Source organism: Sprattus sprattus (assembly GCF_963457725.1).
Source record: "Sprattus sprattus genome assembly, chromosome: 2".
Lineage (NCBI taxonomy): Eukaryota > Metazoa > Chordata > Actinopteri > Clupeiformes > Clupeidae > Sprattus > Sprattus sprattus.
Window position 1 is genome coordinate 17,272,947 of NC_137921.1, and position 18,877 is coordinate 17,291,823.

The 18,877-nt window shown below is 41.0% G+C and overlaps 1 protein-coding gene across 1 annotated transcript; it reads left to right on the forward strand.

Moving 5' to 3' along the window:
• Positions 1-2,027: 2,027 nt before the first annotated feature.
• On the forward strand, positions 2,028-10,203 carry matn3a (matrilin 3a; the record flags this gene model as incomplete). Its single annotated transcript, XM_080833764.1, has 5 exons — positions 2,028-2,193; positions 4,905-5,480; positions 7,017-7,142; positions 10,012-10,119; positions 10,202-10,203. Coding segments are annotated over 5 exons (978 nt in total).
• Between the last annotated feature and the right edge of the window lie 8,674 nt (positions 10,204-18,877).

Consider the following 18,877-nt stretch of genomic DNA (forward strand, 5'->3'; position numbering starts at 1 on the left):
GATGGATGTTAGCCAGCTACTGATTTTTTTTACTAGAACTATTGACAGTTAATTTGAATTGCACGAGGAGTTATTAAAATGGGTGTCTTTGCAGGGCACCGATATTTTCAACACCGTTAATAGTGTTGCAAGTGCGTATGGTGGCTTTGACAAGCCGTCAGCTGTTGTTAGGGATGACCCACCCGCGACGCAGGGGAGACTCCGGTTTCGCAGGGCTCCTCCAACAGAGTTATGCGTGAGGTATTGCAGGTATATGGGGAGGTTTAGTGGAAGTTAAACATGCACTGCAAACATCATTATTAGTTGTTGCACTCAATGTTGGGTTGCTGTTTTGTGCCATCATTGAATGGTGCGCTTTGCACTGAAAAAAAATCACTCAGGAATGTGGTAATTTTTGTTTCCTTTTAACGTTTTGTATTTGTCATTAAAGAACAGTATACATGTTACAAATGCATTTGAGCAATAAACATATGAAGTTACGGTTCTGTACTTTAGGCTAATTCAATAAAGATACAGAGAGTAGGCTATTTGCTCTTATTTTAAATGGTAGCTTTCTCATATCCGATTAGTGGAAGTGCGCGGCCCTCTGGTAGCGACGAGGACAAATTGTGGCCCTCTCCATCATTAAAGTTGCCCATCCCTGCTGTACATCCACCCGTTAATGGCCCTTATTAGTTTCCTGACAATACTGCCACATGTCAGCAACAAACAGCACCACAAATCATGGCCCGTGTGAATAATCTCAAATGCTTCCAATAGTTATGAAGTTTTGAAGACATGATGAAAATGAATTACTATGGGGCGCACTGTGCTACTTGTGCTAAGTGTCATGCATTAGACTGCATTGTTTTTCTATCCCTCATGTGAAGACATGCATGGAACACCTGAAACACAATAAGATAGGCTATGCACGTTAGCAGGATACGTCTTTATAAAGTTTCTTTAGTATTAAAATGCATGTATTTGTTAGTAACCAAGTCTACCCTCTGAGCTTTATAGTAAGTCAAGGGAGTTGGATTTGATTAAGGAGTTACTCAAGGTGTGTTATCGAGCCGTTAACTAAATGATAGAACTGTACCGTTATGAAACACATCAATCTGGTGTTAATTCTGACAAATTCCCATTATTATAAAAATCTGCAATTTCATGAGTTGAAAATGGCTCCACACACCATGCACTGTTTTAAAAACACCCTGAAGCAATGCCAACGTATCTACGGTCATTTGGCATACAGGCCATGAAATGGGCGCCAAGCTCCCGTCTGAGTGTGTCTCAATTTCGTTTCCTGATCGAGACTCATCATTCACAGGAGTTTACGCCCCCCTCCACAGCCCCTTGCCCACCTTTTGTTGCATTTTTCAAAACGTATGCAGAGGGTCGAGATAGGATCAGTGCTGGGGGTGAAGTTCACTTTCATTGGCAATTATTTAGTCCTCTTTTAAAGTGATTCATGACGGCCTACATGAAAATCCGCGATTATGTCTTCAAATAATAATTTGCGCCATCTTGTGGACAAATCTAATCAGCGTGAAGAATCTTGACGTTTTGACGTTTTGCTTATAGCTCATGAAATGCATTATAATTCTATGATTATAGATTTGTGTAAGACAAGTGGGATGGGTTCTGTGTAGATCTTGGAAACTTTTCTGAATGTATGTGTCGGCGTGTGTATGCAATTGTGGTTTAGGTTTAAATAGTCGAAATGTCGTGGTTAAAGGTTTTGAGTTAAGAAGGCTTTTCAGGAAAACATTGTATTTTTCTGATATTTTCTTTGTTGTGACCTGGATTAAAAATAATCAGATGTAGGTTTACCATAAGGCTATTTATAATAACAATAAAGATGAGCATATGAAATCCAGCTCGCACCTTTTCCCCTAAAAATGGGCTGGCTCTAGAGAAAACGTCTTGGATAGGACAAGAAACATAAACGCGCTGTCAGCAGTGTCTTCAAAAGTGCCAACCTTGTAAATGGTAGTGAAACCAGTCAGTTGAAGAAGGACGACTATCGTGAGAGGACCAGTGCAACAATGAGGTCCTTCTTCTGGAGTCTGATCTACGGCCTCTTGGCCTTGTTGGTAGAGGTTTGTGGGACTTACGAGGTTGACCCGGGGCAAGTACATGCGCAAAGTTATGCTCAAAGAAGGAATGTCGCCCGACCACAGTTCCCACCTCAGAGAACTCTAAATCCTGCAGGTAAGTTTAGAGCAAAATATGTTTTACTTAAAGCACTTCACCCGTGATCATTCATACTGATCTCGGGTAGATTTATCTGATATTGCAATGGGCTATGGTTTTGCACTGTGACAGCAAAGTCTTGGCATCTTACATTGTATCGCTGTTTCCTTGATGCTCTTGCACACAGTGCTTAAATAACATGATAACAAGTGCATTGTGGGCTTCTCTGTTGCATTATTTTGCATTGCATTTAGGACAGCGCACTTACTATAAAACTTGTAGATGAATCTGTATGTGTACTTTTAAATAATATAATGTAGATTTTTCATCAATGCTTATTGATAAGCAGAGAACAATTTCAATTGCTTGTTCTAAATTAAGCTCAGTCTGTAAGCTATTTCAGAAGATATGTTTGCATAATTTTGAACAATTTAATACCAGTGTTCAATTAGTATTTTAGGCTTTGCAAAAAAGGGTAAGATTTGGACAAACCTATTACTGAAGAGCTTCACTGTGACTGGTTATGTGGTTAACACTTTTGAGAACTCACTGAGACCTAGTCTGTCAAATAATATCTGAATTTATATGAAAAGCTATGGACGTGGCAGCTCTCCAATTATATGTTAAAGTTCTGCTTAACTGTCTAGCATGCCACCAAAATTCAGAAGCTGAAAATATCAGCATGAGAAAGTAATCGCCCTGCCATATTTTGCAACACCTTTGCACTGCAGTTTGATCTACCTCATCCGTTTGACAAAATGGCTTACATTTTGTGATAATTAGCAACTCTAAATTCTTAAAAAAGGCATGACTTTTACTTTCTCAATCTGGATTGTAAACCTCTGCTCAGAATGTACTGGGGTCAGAGTTTCCCACTCCTGTTTAGGATTACAGAACACAACCAGTTGTAATTATCTTCCTACAGCGACACCTCTAATGGAACCTCTCAGATATTTACGGTGCCTGTAGTTGATTTGGGGGTTCAGCCAAAGTAATGCAGCGAGGGCAGTTAATCACAGTGGTTTGATTACGAGTTCTTCACAACAGAAGCAGGAGTGGGAAATACTGACCTGTAAAAGGCCAGGGGTGGATAATCTTATCCATAGTGGGCCAATGGTGCTGGCAGGTCCACTGATTACATTCATTCCACTCACACGCTTTTATATAAAAGCTTGCAGCCACGTTGGCCCTCTGTAGGTACGATTTGGTCCATCCCTGCAGTGGACTGGAAACCAGTCTAACTAATCACCCACCAGCGTTCTTCATGTGACTAATTTGCTTTACCGCTTCTCCTCTCTGGTGGCCCATAGTACATGGTGTTAACTACAGGTATAATGGGTATCACTACCAACCCCATCAACCTCATCACCATCTGCACTACCACCATCAGCCTTCAAACCTCCATCTGTCGCCAAACTACCGCCAGCCACACAGGATGTACCCTCCGGTGGTCCACCATCGACCCCTCCCTTTCTCGCCATCGGTTGTGCACCGTCGGCCATTTCCTATCTCTCCACCTAGGACACACCTCCGGCCTATAGTCCCCACGCCCCCGGCGGTTCACCATCGGACCAAAGGCCTCATGCTACCAGGGGTTAATCACTTTTACCAAAAAGTAGCTCCCCCTTTTAAGGGCCTGGTTCCTCCAGTAGCTTGCAACAAACAACCCCTTGTAATGCCACAGGTGACCGCTAAACCAACTACAATTCCCATAGCACCCGTGACCAATCCACCTCCAACAACCACCGCATTACTAGAGACATTTACTCTGCCAGTGGCTACCTTACCACCGGAGACTAGCCCCCAACCGACGAGCACTTTCGCCCCAGAGACTTCACCAGTGGTGACTCTACCACTGGTGACCCTTCCGCAAACAACCAGGGTTCCATCAGAGCTACCGGTCAGTACCCAAAGGGGAACCATCACCAACTTCCGTCCTGGGGAGACAGGTAGAATATTCCACAGCTGGGTTTCCTTCCAAACCCAACTGGTTCCAAACAAACTTACTTACAGACGAAACTTATGGTTCATTCCCATGTCATGTTGAAATACTGTACATATCCTGAAACATTTCGGTGTCTGGATCCCTTGGATGGGTCACACAAAATGTCCACCCATTGGACATTGAACTGTGTATCAGCAAATGTTACTGTTGTCTGTATCTTGTCATATCAAGCAACTAATACTAAGCTTTAAAAACCTGGACCCAATTTCTCAAAAACACTGTAGTAGTATAATGACTGCTATCTCATAAATGCTATGTCATGGCCACAATGTTTTTGGGGGAAAGGGTCCAGATCCCCATTGGTTATTAATGTACATCAACAACCACCATCTCAATGGCATTTTTACTAATGATTCTGCAGTCTCATCCCGTGATCACCAATGAGGTAACTATACCTTATTGATTTTAGGCCAAAGCTAATATAACATCTTTAACATGACTTGGTAAATAACTTCTCCATATGTTAGCTCCACTGATGGTATGGCATCAAGAAATCAAGATGGTCAGTAAGTTTGTTGGTGATCTAATATGCATTTAATATTTCAACAGATAGTGCAAGACTGATGTAATACGTGTAACTAGATATGAAAGAATTTCTTGGATGCTTGTATAATTCACCATTATTTATTCGTTCTCAATGTTGTCGATATCAAATACATGAAAACAAAATCGGCTAACTGATATAACTTGTATTATGTGCACTTACCTCTGTTTGGCCAACCAGCCAGTGACAATCAGTGCCAGAGCCGTCCACTAGACCTGGTCTTCATCATCGACAGCTCTCGCAGTGTCCGCCCAATGGAGTTCGAGAAGGTCAAGATCTTTTTGGCCGATATGGTGGACACTCTCGACGTGGGGCCCGAGGCCACCCGTGTGGCTGTGGTGAACTATGCCAGCACAGTCAAGATCGAGTTCCTGCTAAAAGACCACCTTGACAAGGTGACCATGAAGCAGGCCATTAGCCGCATCGACCCCCTGGCGGCTGGCACCATGACGGGCCTGGCTATCAAGAAGGCCATGGACGAGGCCTTCACCGAGCAGTCGGGGGCGCGATCCCGTTCAAAGGGCATCACCAAGGTCGCCATCATCGTGACGGATGGGCGCCCGCAGGACCAGGTGGAGGAAGTGTCAGCCGCCGCAAGAGCTTCTGGGATTGAGATCTACGCTGTGGGAGTGGACCGGGCCGACATGCAGTCGCTGCGGCTCATGGCTAGCCAGCCTCTTGATGACCACGTGTTCTACGTGGAGACCTACGGAGTCATCGAAAAGCTAACGTCCAAGTTCCGGGAGACCCTGTGTGGTAGGAACAGGCCTGGAAAATCATTAGTGTTTCTGTTTGCCAAAGTCCCAAAGAAGTGTGTTTATGTAGGGACTGAGGAATCTGGTTCCATTCATCTGTTGGACCCTGTTGTCATAGACTTGGCCCTCTCTGAAAACCAGTACTCTGCTATTGGTTATAATGGTTATTGGTTATACTATATATTGTTTATAATGTGGCTTCAATCTAGTCAGAGAATGGAATCAGTATTTTGTTTCTGTAGAGATACCTTTAATGAAGAAGGTAATGTCAGAGTTCCAGAGAACTTGTCATATCAGTGGCTTTGCATGTAGACAAAGTTACATAGTTAGACAAAGTATCAGGCTTCATGCACTCTAATTTAGAGATCTGTGAGATCATATAATTTTAATTGTTTGTAACCACATCATATTCATTTGTTGCTGAATGTGTGTTTCAGGTTCTGCTCCAGCTAATAACCATTACTGTGTTCACTAATTTCTGTCTGTCTTTTTCCAGGAGATTGTGTTATCTGTGTGTGGGCAGGAAACTTGCTCTGTTTTGAGTTGGTTCTGCAAAGGTGCTTGATGGCTGTGGTGTATGAGATGGATGCCTCAGGTGTCCATCTCTGTATTACAGTAATAGGGCTTGTTGAGATAGACAACCCTAATACTAAACACAGAGACTTGCAATTGCATTTGTAACAGTTTCCACAACATGGCTTTGGCAACACACACACACATACCGTATATCACCCTGATTTACTTTCAAAACAGGTGTTTCACTTAATATTTAAGTGTGTCACTTTGGTGTCTGTGTCCACTGGCCTTTTAAATGACATTTTGTGATATTTCTTAGCATCTGTTGTCACACTGTTTTAACATGTTACCCACTTGGTGAATCATGTTAGATCATATTATGTGCAATAGAGCTCTATGTGCATGGTATAAAATGTATCACTGGGGTATTTTGGTAAATCATTTTTTTATAACCATTAGCAAAAATGCATAAGACCTGGCAACTCCGTTCTGGAACAAAATGTTAAATATGCTGTAATCATGCTATAACTATAAAAGTTCAGACAGTTTACAATTTGAGTACAGATTTCCTTTAAGGGATTGATTGTGTCAGGACCTTTTGTAATCTGTTTTCTTCTTTAAAAAGACATACAATTTAGTTGTATGACTCTTTAGTCAGTGGCAATAACACAAACCAGGAGCTAATCCTTACTCTTGATGTATGTGTATGGTATACAAGCATATATGATTCAAGCACACCATATATGGTTTAAGAAGAGTTGAGGTTCTGACTAACCACTTCATGGGCAGAAACCATACACACGCACACAGACACACACACATACAGACACAGACACAGACACAGACACAGACACAGACACAGACACAGACACAGACACAGACACACACACACACACACACACACACACACACACACACACACACACACAGACACTCCATTTCTCAATGACTTGCCAGCCAGTTAAATTGTCCATGTGCTGCTTCAGTGCCTTCACCGACACCTGCCCATGGCTTATTGCAGGTCTGGACCCTTGCGCCATGGGACACGACTGTGAGCATATATGTGTCAACAACGTCTCCTCCTTTTACTGCCAGTGTCGGGAAGGCTATGTGTTGAACGTGGACAAGAAAACATGTTCCTTGAAAAGTAAGAACCTGTGAGCTGCTGTAACACTGGCTTTGATGTAAAATCAGCTTCTACGCATACAGTGTATATTTCTGGTTCCAAACTGCTGTATAGTTCTTGTTCCGGCCCAACACATACAAAAAATATTATCAATATTGAAAATATATGAAAGTGTTTTCACATCATTCTGGTAGTTTTAGCATCCGAGTACCAAAGGCCCGAATGCATCAAAGGTGGCAGCAAATGCACCAAGAACCTGTCTGCACAGAACTCTCTTTGACATACTATTGGCTTAAAAAAAATGAAAAGTGTATCGTTGTGTTTGGGACCAGTTTTGGACTCTGTAGGCCGTGTCTACTGGAATCAGTGTTAGCTAAGTTTTTTTTTTTCATACTGAAGAAGAGCTAACCGTTGACTCAAACTATGTCAGTGTCATGGTTGTTCATGCACTCTTGGCTTATTCAGTTGCTTATTCACCATGGCTTATCATCTCCCGTTTTGTGTCTCTCTTGTACAGACAATGTGTAGTTCAGTGTCTATGTTGCTAGTATAACTTAATGTCATGTTAGCTGCTAACAGTCTGGAGTGTTTCGTCTGCTGTGTGGTCTGACAAGTCATTACTCTGTAAAAGAGCACAAGCTTGGTCCATGTATTAATAGAAAGATCTGCTTGTAGTTCATTGTGAGAGTATCTATTGGTTTCTGCATCTGCTATGAAGGGTACAGTAAAATATCTTTGTAACTTAGTGATGATAAATCTGTTTACCAGACTATTTCAGATAGTGGTTGCAAACTTGTGGTGTACACCAGAAGAAAACCAAACAAATCCCATTTTCTTTAACAAGAGTGTTAGAACTATTTTCTGGCTCACGTTTTACAACCATACCATTTGTTCCTTCTACCCAGAGGAATGTTTTCAAGTAAGGACCCAGGCTGGCCTCTTGGATGAGTTTTGTGTGATTTCACATACTGCCTGAATGACCCTGTTGTTCCCAAACCTTTTTACCCTGCCTTATTTGCAGGTCAGGATCACTGTGGCATGGGGCATGACTGTGAGCAAATATGCATTAGCAGCACCCACTCCTATCAGTGTGATTGCCAGGATGGTTATGTGATGAACGAGGACAAGAAATCCTGTTCCTTAGGAAGAAGTAAGAACCTGCAAGGCAGCTGTCATGCAGCTGGCTTCAGGGCAGGGAAACAGTGAAACAGTGGCCTCTTATTCTTACTGGGTGTCCCAGAGTTACTCTAAATAATTATTTAGCATACGTGTGTAACGTGTTGTATCAGTAACGCACAGTCTTCTCTAGCACATTTTGTGTTTTTGAGAAAGTGGCAATAAGAGGGAAGTTGCAAGACTTCCACAGAGTAACTCCTGAAGCTGAGTGTGGAATGCCCTTAAGTGGCAGAGAGTGATGTAGCCTTTTTTAGTGTAAATGTCAACACAGACGCCCGATTGGGATTCACCCTGAAATCAATGAAAGGGAAAGATACTAATCAAATTGAATGAGAGCGTTAAGTATATGAGCTTTTAGAGTAAGGGCCGTTTCCCCATATGTATGTTTCCCGAGTTCATATTCTACACATCTGGAATGTAGAGTCTGAGCTTCAAAGGACCAGACTCTTATCCATGGCTACTTTCAGGTGTGGATGTGGATCACTGTGCCATGGGAAACAACTGTGAACAAATCTGTATCAGCAGCAGCCACTCCTATCTGTGTCTTTGTCATGATGGCTTTACCCTGAATGAGGACACAAGAACATGTTCTCCTGAACGTAAGGACCTCAGAGCCACTTTCTATCCGTGGCTTTGAGGTGGAGTCGGCATTTTACATGTTTTACATACGCTGCATGTAAATAAGCCTGTCGACTCCACAAGGAATAGATTCATATATCTGCTGTATTGTTCTCTTGATTAGGCAAAACATTGTATTTTCTCTGTACTGGTCATGGTGAACTATGCGTGATCTTTCTGACAATGTATAGCTCACGTAATTGCAATCCAGGTTTAGCCACACAAGGTATGTCAGTTAGACACGAGTCACCGTAAAGTAGTGATATTGAGAAATGTGACAGTTCCATTTACCAGGCAACATAATTCCACTGTTATGTTGCTATCATTCCATAGCAACTTGCAAAATAGCCAGCAATAGCTATTAGCATCAGTTGTGGAGGTATAATGGAACTGTTCTTGCTCAACAGTGGCAGTCAATGAGGAATGATTCTGCTTGACCCATACACAAACTGGAAGCTTGACCTTAAAACTGTGTAAACAAGGCCAGAAGTCACTGGTGTTTGTCTTGGTTGATATTGTAGTAGGGAAAATTCCGAAATATCAACATTTTGTATTTTTACAAAAAAGTAGGTTTGCTCGACTAATTTGTGTAGTTTATGCCTGTAATTTGTTTGCAATCTGTAGTAACCTGGCTGTCTGACTCTAAAATAACATAGGTGAGTTATTGTTCATAACCAGCAGCTATTTATTAGCCATAACAGGCAGGCATGTCCACGTAGCAGGATGTTAATGAGATATGTATTCAGTTAGGACTATAGCAAGGCTGGAGCTATGTGTGCTCTACATCTGGAAAAGCTTGTGCCAACAAAAGCAGCTCTGACCCGTGGCTCAACAAATACAGCATTCCTATGGTGCCAAAAATACACCATAAATTTCACTGGGTGAAAGAAGATCAAACATAAACCATCATTTGAACCCGGTACCTCAAGATGCAAAGACAATGTAGTTTCTTATAGACAAAGCTGATGTGGTTTCCCACATTTATCTTTCTCCAGTTTAAGAGAGTGAAAATAGCGTTTTATTTTATTATTATATTACTGATTGGTATGCTAATATAAATGTGCTAACCAAAATCCTTGCTTTACTCACAATGAAGAGGTTAAGGCTGAAGTGATCCAGGACCCCTGCATGTGTGAGGCTCGACTGGCTTTCCAGAGACAGGCTCAAAATGCCCTTCAGGACCTCTCTGCTCGGCATATCCTTTGTGTTTTCATATGTTATCTTATGTAATATTAGAGAAGGTTTTTTTTGTGTGAGGCACCATCTAATTTCCTTAACCACTGCAGAACTGGCCGACGTGACCAGGAGGGTGGAACAGATGGAAATTGCAGTGGGTCATGTGTAGACGCTTGAGGCAAGGTGAGCACTGGAGGTCTGCTGATGTGATCTGTGGGCAAATTTGTGGCCACAATTCTCATCCTCTCATCCTCTGTCTTTTCAGGGTTTGCTTGGTCTACTGAACTTTCAACTAACCATCACAGCCAGGGATCACTACCACCCAGGCATCCCACGTTTTCCCCCAGACCTCCCATACCCAAGGCTCCCGTCTGCTCAGAGAGAGAGCCAACTACAAGCCAAGCCTTTGAATATGCTTCATTTGTGGAATTATAATCCCCATTAGGGAATATTATCACCATTCATACTCAAAGGCAAGGCTACAGACATCCCCAAGAATTACACTGGTGATTAAATCTTATACTGGTGATATAATCATGGTGATTTTTATTAAGCATCCCACTACCCTTCTATGTCCCTGCAGAATTTAACTTTTCAGTTTACTACAATTTTGTTTTACAACCGAAATCTGATGCAGAAAAATCTATAGTAAGTACACTTGTATTGGAATAACTACTACTTCAGTGTATTAAAGACAATTATTGTTCTTATTAGCTAGTATGTCTTTCCATGACTAGCCACACTTAAGTGTGTTTTTGTGTAGAGCAGAATGAAATTCGACTGAAAATATGTAGCAAAGTAGTTTGTAATCTGCACTCTTCATGTGTATAAGCTCAGCCTGTTAAATGTATCAGAGGAACAAATTATTGTTTATTTATCCACTTATTATTGGTGACCCATAGTAAAATGCTGTTCCTTTTTTTTTTTTTTTTAAATACGTTGTAAGATAAACAGATGGTGTTCAATATTGAGGAAACATAATTTTGTCTGGTTTATGAAACTGGATTTATCACAGCTCTTAGCTGGAGTACATTTTTAAATAAATATATAACATACTGTAACAATGTTACAGTGAGTAGAATGCATATCAAAGTATGTTATACGTATATTATACCTGCTCCTTTACACATAAAAAATGTAAAAAAAACTGAGGCTGCTTTAGAATTATTTCTTATATCATGTGCACTTACGTCATACAACAAGTCATTGTGCTGAGGCAGACACCGAAGGAAGTTTTATTGCTGGTGTATGTGTGCTGTATGTCTGATACGGACTTGTGCTTTTACGCCTCAATGTCAAGAAGAGCACATTTTCAGCTCTGGGAGTGAAATTCATATACAAACTATGCCAGGCCCATCTTCCCTAGACAACAAGAAGGTCTTTCATAAGCCTATAGCAAATATAGAAAGAGGGAAGAAGTATCGTTCCTCTCAAACATAGAGAGAGCTCATGCTGTGTCTCACTTCAGAGAGTCTAGACATACTAAACATTCCAACATAAACCTTACATCTTTCTTCAAATATACACGAAAAATCTAGTCAGAAGTTAAAGTTATAGTACTTAAAATTGAGAATGTAATAATGCATTATATTATCATCATCACCACCATCACCATAAGCATATTATTATCATTATTAGTAAAATCATCATTATTATTCATGTTGCTTTTATTATTATTATTATTATTATTATTATATGGCTGAATACATTACATTTACTACGTTCTTAAGTTGAAAGGTTGATGATAAGTATGGAGAGGTTTGCCTACCATGAGAGGTCATGGCATCTGTACTGACAGAGCAGCCAGTTAATCTTTTCAGAGGAAGTGTCTAAATGCCACAGACATGTGCCTCCCTCCTCTCAGACGTTAAGTAAGGGATAACGGCAGACGAGCTGTGCAGTTCTACAAAGTTAATGGACGCTGCGGGGCAAAGAACTCCACGACGCGCAAACTTGACCTCCCTGTTGCTCTGTCCAACTTCACCATCAACGGAAACGTGGAGTTCAACTGTAAATAGTAAAACCTTATGAACAACACCTGTGTCCGTGTGTCCGTTTACAGAGGTGAGCTCATGAGTGTCACTTTGCAGCAATGCCTCGGGAAACTAAAGTTCCAGTTCCAAGCACTACTTTCTCACTACTTTATCTAACGGGAGCACTAGGCTTCAAATCAAGAATTCATCAGGTTATTATGCATATTAAATTTCCTAAAGATAAAGGAAATTCTAAATAATAATAATAATAATACAAACATTTTTGGATGTTGTAAACGGGAGATAAGCGGGATAACGGCCTCCGAGCTGTGCAGTTCTACGAAGTTAATGGACTTCGCGGAGCAACACTCCGCGTCGTGGTGTTCTTTGCCCCGCAGCGTCCATTAACTTCGTAGAACTGCACAGCTCGTCGGCCGTTATCCCTTACATAACATTTCATGGACACAGTAATATTTCAGCAGTGAAATAAGGTTTATTGGATAAACAGAAAAATATGTCAAATGCAGCATTACAAAATAAGACAGGTGCATACATTTGGGCACCCCAACAGAAAAATCACATCAATATTAACTAGAGTCTACTTTTGCAAAAATAACAGCCTCTAGGCGCTTCCTATAGCCTCTGATGAGTGTCTGGATGAAGGTATTTTGGACCATTCCTCCTTACAAAACATCTCCAGTTCAGTTATGTTTGATGGCTGCCTAGTGTGGACAGCCTGCTTCAAGTCATCCCATAGATTTTCAATAATATTCAAGTCTGGGGACTGGGATGGCCCTTCCAGAACACAATATTGTTCCTCTGCATAAATGCCTTGGTAGATTTGGAGCAATGTTTCAGGTCATTTCGCATCTTGCTGAAACACCCAATTCTGGCGTAACTTCAACTTTGTGGCAGATTCTTGAACATTATTTTCAAGATTTGGCTGATATTGAGTTAAATCCATGCGACCCTCAACTTTAACAAGATTCCCAGTACCTGCACTAGCTACACAGCATGATGAACCCCCACCAAATATGAATATTTTACTCACTGCGGAAAAGTGCATATACACACACACACACACACACACACACACACACACACACACACACACACACACACACACACACACACACACACACACACACACACACACACACACACACACACACACACACACACACACACACAGCAGGCCGCGGTCGCAGTGAATTTACTCTCTACTTTTATCCCATCCTGGACTGTCCCTCCTGAGTACTGGAGGCCTAGGGAGAACCTACCCACCAGGACCAACAGCCCCCAAAACGGGAATACAACCCAGGACCTTCTTACTGTGAGGCGGCAGTGCGAGCTAATCAGACGAATTATGTGTTGCAATTAATCAGTTTTGAGTAGTTACAGGTGTTATCTTTCACATTTGATTTAATTTCACACAGCTAAATACTGCTACACCAAATATCTTTGTCTGGAAAACCCCAGTACTCAGTGTTAACTAGAAAATTAATAATATTCCACTGTGATCTTTTTTGTTGAAGACAGAGTAAATTATCATGCAGCCTCAGAAGGGTGCCTTAACTTTTTCATACGACTGTACTGGTTCAGTTGGAACCTTGTCTTCAATACATTTTTTAGGATACTTTACAGACTGTGAAGGCCAGAGGTAATATTTTAACCTTCAAAATCTACACTGATTTAATTTCATATTTCACATCAAATATATATATAGTATTTAGGGTACCCACCCCCTATATATATATATCGGACTGTCTTGCTGATATATCCACCACCTTGAAAAACCACCACCTTCAGCTGAACCTGGCCAAAACAGAACTGATGGTCTTCCCAGCTAAACAGTTCATCCACCACAACATCAATATCAATACTGACTCTTTATCTCTTGCTCCATCCAAAACAGCAAGAAACCTCTGGGTCATTATTGATGACCAACTAACCTTCACAGCCCACATCGCCGCTGTCGCCAGGTCATGCCGCTTTGCGCTATACAACATCCGCAAAATCAGGCCGTACCTAACCCAGTATGCCACCCAGCTGCTGGTGCAAACCTTGGTGAGTTCCCGCCTCGACTACTGCAACGCCCTCCTAACAGGACTGCTGGCTTGCGTGGTGAAACCACTACAGATGATCCAGAACGCGGCGGCGCGTCTGGTGTTCAACCAACCAAAGAGGGCACATGTCACCCCGCTACTCATTGAGCTCCACTGGCTGCTGGTAGCTGCTGTCATCAAGTTCAAGTCACTTATGCTTGCCTACAAAGTGCTTACTGGTTCTGCTCCCACCTACCGATAAGAGCAAATGTTACACCCAGGATGCTGCGCTCATCCAGTGAGCGTCGTCTGACACTGCCTCCTGTGCAAGCACAGCAATCCAGACTATTCTCAGTTGTATTTCCACGTAAGTGGAACGACCTGCCTAGCACTACCAGAGCAGGGGTGTCCCTCTTCAAGAAGCTCTTGAAGACCCAACTCTTCAGAGAGCACCTACCTTCCTAACTGGCACATTGGCTTAACTTGCACTTAAGCAGTGACAGTCCCGCACTTCTTTTTCTTTCTATGTCGTTTTCTATTTCTTGAAAAAAAAAGAAAAAAGCAGTATTTATTGTTGCTCTTAGCTTGATTGTTCTCTCCCTTGTACGTCGCTTTGGACAAAAGCGTCTGCTAAATGCATGCATGCATAATTGGCTTTATTGCTACAGCAGTATAATCCCCCGTAGAGGTCTATTACCCTCATGGAGTGGCAGTGACCTGATGTACCTCTGGCATTAGTATTTGTTAAACTCAAATAGGAAACACATGATAAAATCCAACCTGTCTGTTACATATGAATGAGACAGACCCATGAGGAAGTCAGTCTGTGTTTCCTATATGATGATATGTAACAGACAGCCTGGAAAAAACTTTCCCCAAGAAAGGCTTCTTGCCTTCAGTCTTTGCCAGCTATACTCTTTTTGTGAGACTTGTTAGAACGAATGCAAACACCAGAGATGGTAGTTCAACAAATGTTCTGCACACAAATGCAAACACAGGTGTCTCACACCATATTTGCCAAAATCCTCACATAGCATTTACACTTATGTTTAGTCCACGGATTTCATTAACACACATCAAAACTAGTCATTTACTAGTAAACTAAATGAATACATTTATTTATTTCAAATGTATAAGACAGTTTAGTCCTCTTCCAATGGACTGGCATAAAACTGATGCCACAGACACTTAAACACCGTTGGTTGCCAGGAGATGGGATTTCTCACACTGTTTTGGACGTGGAAGTGATTGATATCTGCTCATTCTTGCTCTCCCAAGGGTGGAGTGGACTTTGACTGTCTGTGTTATTTCTCACAGCAAACAACAAGATTCAGGTCTCTTGGAGAAAAAAAAAAAAAGAAATGGTCCTTTTCCAATTCACCCTCCTCACCTTCAGTCTTGACCCATACACTCAGTAAGTCAGGTAACTTCATTATAGACTATTTCTATTTCTCCAAAAGTGGGGCTGTTTTTGCAAAGTTTAGCTTGTCCATTTTATATGACAGTGTGGTTCTTACAATTGACTGGAACTTTTAAAAAGCTGCCATAACCTCCCTATTTGTCTTTGTTTAAAGAATGTCTTTGAACCATTTGACTAGAGATAAATTGTGCAGTAAGGAAGTGGTCACTGAACCATTTAGCTCACTAGAGATGTTTTGTGTATTATGTTTAACAACTAGACAGCTTGACCTTCTGACCTTTGAGGATCCTCCTAAGAATGTCTCACCCTGAACATTTTCCCATGGAGACAAAATGTGAAAGACGTCTCTGTGCAGTTTGGTCAGGGAAATGCCCAAAGTCTTAATGTCAGAATGTAAGAATAACTTTGAGTGAAAACACTGATGTGATGCATAAAAAAGGTTCTGAAATGTTGAAGGAGAAGCATATTTTGGTACTGATTTTCTCACCATTATTTTTTTATATCTTAAGGAGAAATGTGAAAAGTGAGTTTTTTGGGCAGATTCTTTTGACATGCACAACATAGAAAGATACTGAGGGATACTGAAAGAAAATGTGCTGTCAGAACTCTGCATTCAAATGTATGTATATCATGGCATAGCCTACTGTATATGTACAAACCAGTTGAATGTACGTCACCATTGGCCTAAAATGCAGAAAACTGTAATTGTCAATATAAACACCACCATTGATGTGTTTCATCACAGTAGTCATTTAATTTAGTTTACAGTTCAAAAAACACATTGAAGTGTACCTCTCTAATTAACTTGAATGTGAATTCAACATGATTGCTTCCAAAGAAGTCAACTTGAGTATGCATTTACTCACTAGGTGGCAGCACAGTCCAAGTGAAATGGAAACGTCACCCTGTCAAAAACACAGAAGAAATACGGTTAGCCACTGATAGAATCACATGCTAAGGTTTGTTTGTCAGTGGTCAGCGAGTGTGAACTAGCCTACATGGAAAATAAAACTCACACCATTCTTAAACAAGCTCATACGGAGTTTAACAACAAAAACTTCAAACAGGCTGAGGAATTATATAGTCACTTTATGGCGTATTGTAAGAAACAATCAAGGTAATTTCATCAAGACAACTATCTGAACTAATCGTGTATTGCTACAAGCTACCATTGAAATAATGTTAGAGGGTACTTGATTTATACATTTACTGAACAGCTAGATATAGCCTAAAACTATGTTTTGTTTCAGGGAATGTGACGCCACTGACCTTGCAGTAGCTTTGAATAACCGCGGCCAGATAAAGTATTTGAGAGTTGACTTCAAAGAAGCAATGGAGGATTACACTTTGGCAATTGAGGCAAATAATGAATTTGAAGTTCCATACTACAACAGAGGATTGATACGCTACAGACTAGGTAAAGCCTTCAGTCATGAGTCACAGCATCGTCGCCTCGTACTGGTTTAATGGAGGCAACTAACCATTCATGAAGCGATTGGTCTTTGTAAACACTACAGTTGAATTTTGTGCCAAAAAATAGCCTAGATAAGTAGACTTCACTTCAAACTTTGTGTGGTTGCAGCCTAAGCATCTTCATTTGTTTTCAAGGATTTTTTGAAGATGCCGAAAGAGACTTCAAGAAGGTTCTGGAATTGAATCCAAATTTTGAAGATGCCAAACAGAGTTTACACCAAACAATAATAGATAAAGACAAGATGAACAGAAGATATTAAGCTAATGGTTGGACTTTGAGTACCGTCAAGCACCTGACCAGACCCATTTGTAAAATAAATGTTTAATGTATTGTGTAAAGTTGTCAAACCAGACAGCCTCATGTTTCTCTACCCACAATCAATGATGTCACACTTTTTCCTTGGTTCAGTGTTGTACAAAAACCTAGTGTGATCAAATTGCTGATTTAAAAATTCTGCACAAAACCAAAGTCTGCCTCTTGCTTCTGGTCTGTTATCTTGAGTACCTTGTCCCTACAATACAAGCATATTTTACACATGAAAATTAGTAAACAGGAAGACTTAAAACCAGAAGTCGAAGGTTTAAACACAGGCGCTAAACATTAAGGGCTTGTGATCCCGGTCCTAACTGCAGATTCAAAATACTTAATATAAACACTTCCACTAATCTTTACCAGATTATCATTTGCAAAATGAGAATTTGTAATGGTGGTACTGCTGTAGGAGAATTTGACATTCGGGTCAGAGCAACAATGTGTACTGCACATTTAAGGACCAATGAAGTCCTACAGTAACCATCTACCAACAGAACAAAGTATTAACCATGAATGACAAGAGATGGCATGGTTACACTTGCTTACTGCAAATTCAGTATGAAAAAAGTTGCAACATAAGTAGAGTTGCAGACAAATGTTGGGTTTGAACAGACTTAAAATTGTTTAAAGAAGAAACCACGAGACAAGATATTTCTTTTTAAGACAATCCTTTTATTTGTATAACATGGTTTTGAGTCACGATGACAGCCTGATGCGACCTGAAGAGAGCTGTGTTCTTGACTTGGGAGAATACTTTGCACTGCTTCGGCCTACAAACAAAGACAAGGGAATATTAAACACCAACCACAGAATACCATTGAGCAACTGAATCAAGGAGAACTCACTGCTCTTAATGCTGCTCAGCTCAGGGACATTTCCAGGGGAACTAGGACATCGTCTATAGCAGAGTCCATCACTTTGTTTGTTGTTGTCACAAATGGCAGCGTCACAGTGAATGAAAATCTGCAAGAGATGGGGGGGGGGGGGGTCAAATTAATGTCAGGGTTTATAACCCATTTATAAGCAGGTAAGGAGCAGCAAATGTACCTACCTGGTCTTTAAGCACCACATTATCTTGGACAAAAGCAAACATCTTCATGTCAAAGCGTTTGAAGTGTGAAGGGAACTGGACTCTGCCATCAGCAGTTACAGGATGAATGCTTGGTAAATACCGATCATCCTGGTTTGCACACCTGTAGAGTTGAAATGTAAAGGCATTTATTCCAAACTATGCATTGCAATTCTGTTGCTTTTATAGAAAGATACTGCAAGTCATTTCTGAATTTGGTTCAGTTTAGCAGGTTTATAAATAATTGTACCCATCAACAATGATGTCCCATCGTGGCGTGGACAGCCTGTCCTTTTCAAGGGTTGCCCAGCAGCTCTCCAGGAACAGCACAAGTTGTGGATCTGTGGACTCCAACAACTCAACCTCAAAGTAAAGGGGACGCCTCAGGGCCTCCACCACAGGATAGTCCTCTTCGGTGTAAAACGTGTTGTAGGACACATCTGAGGAGGGGAACAAAGTATTGCAGAGAGAATCACTTAAAAATCTCATAATT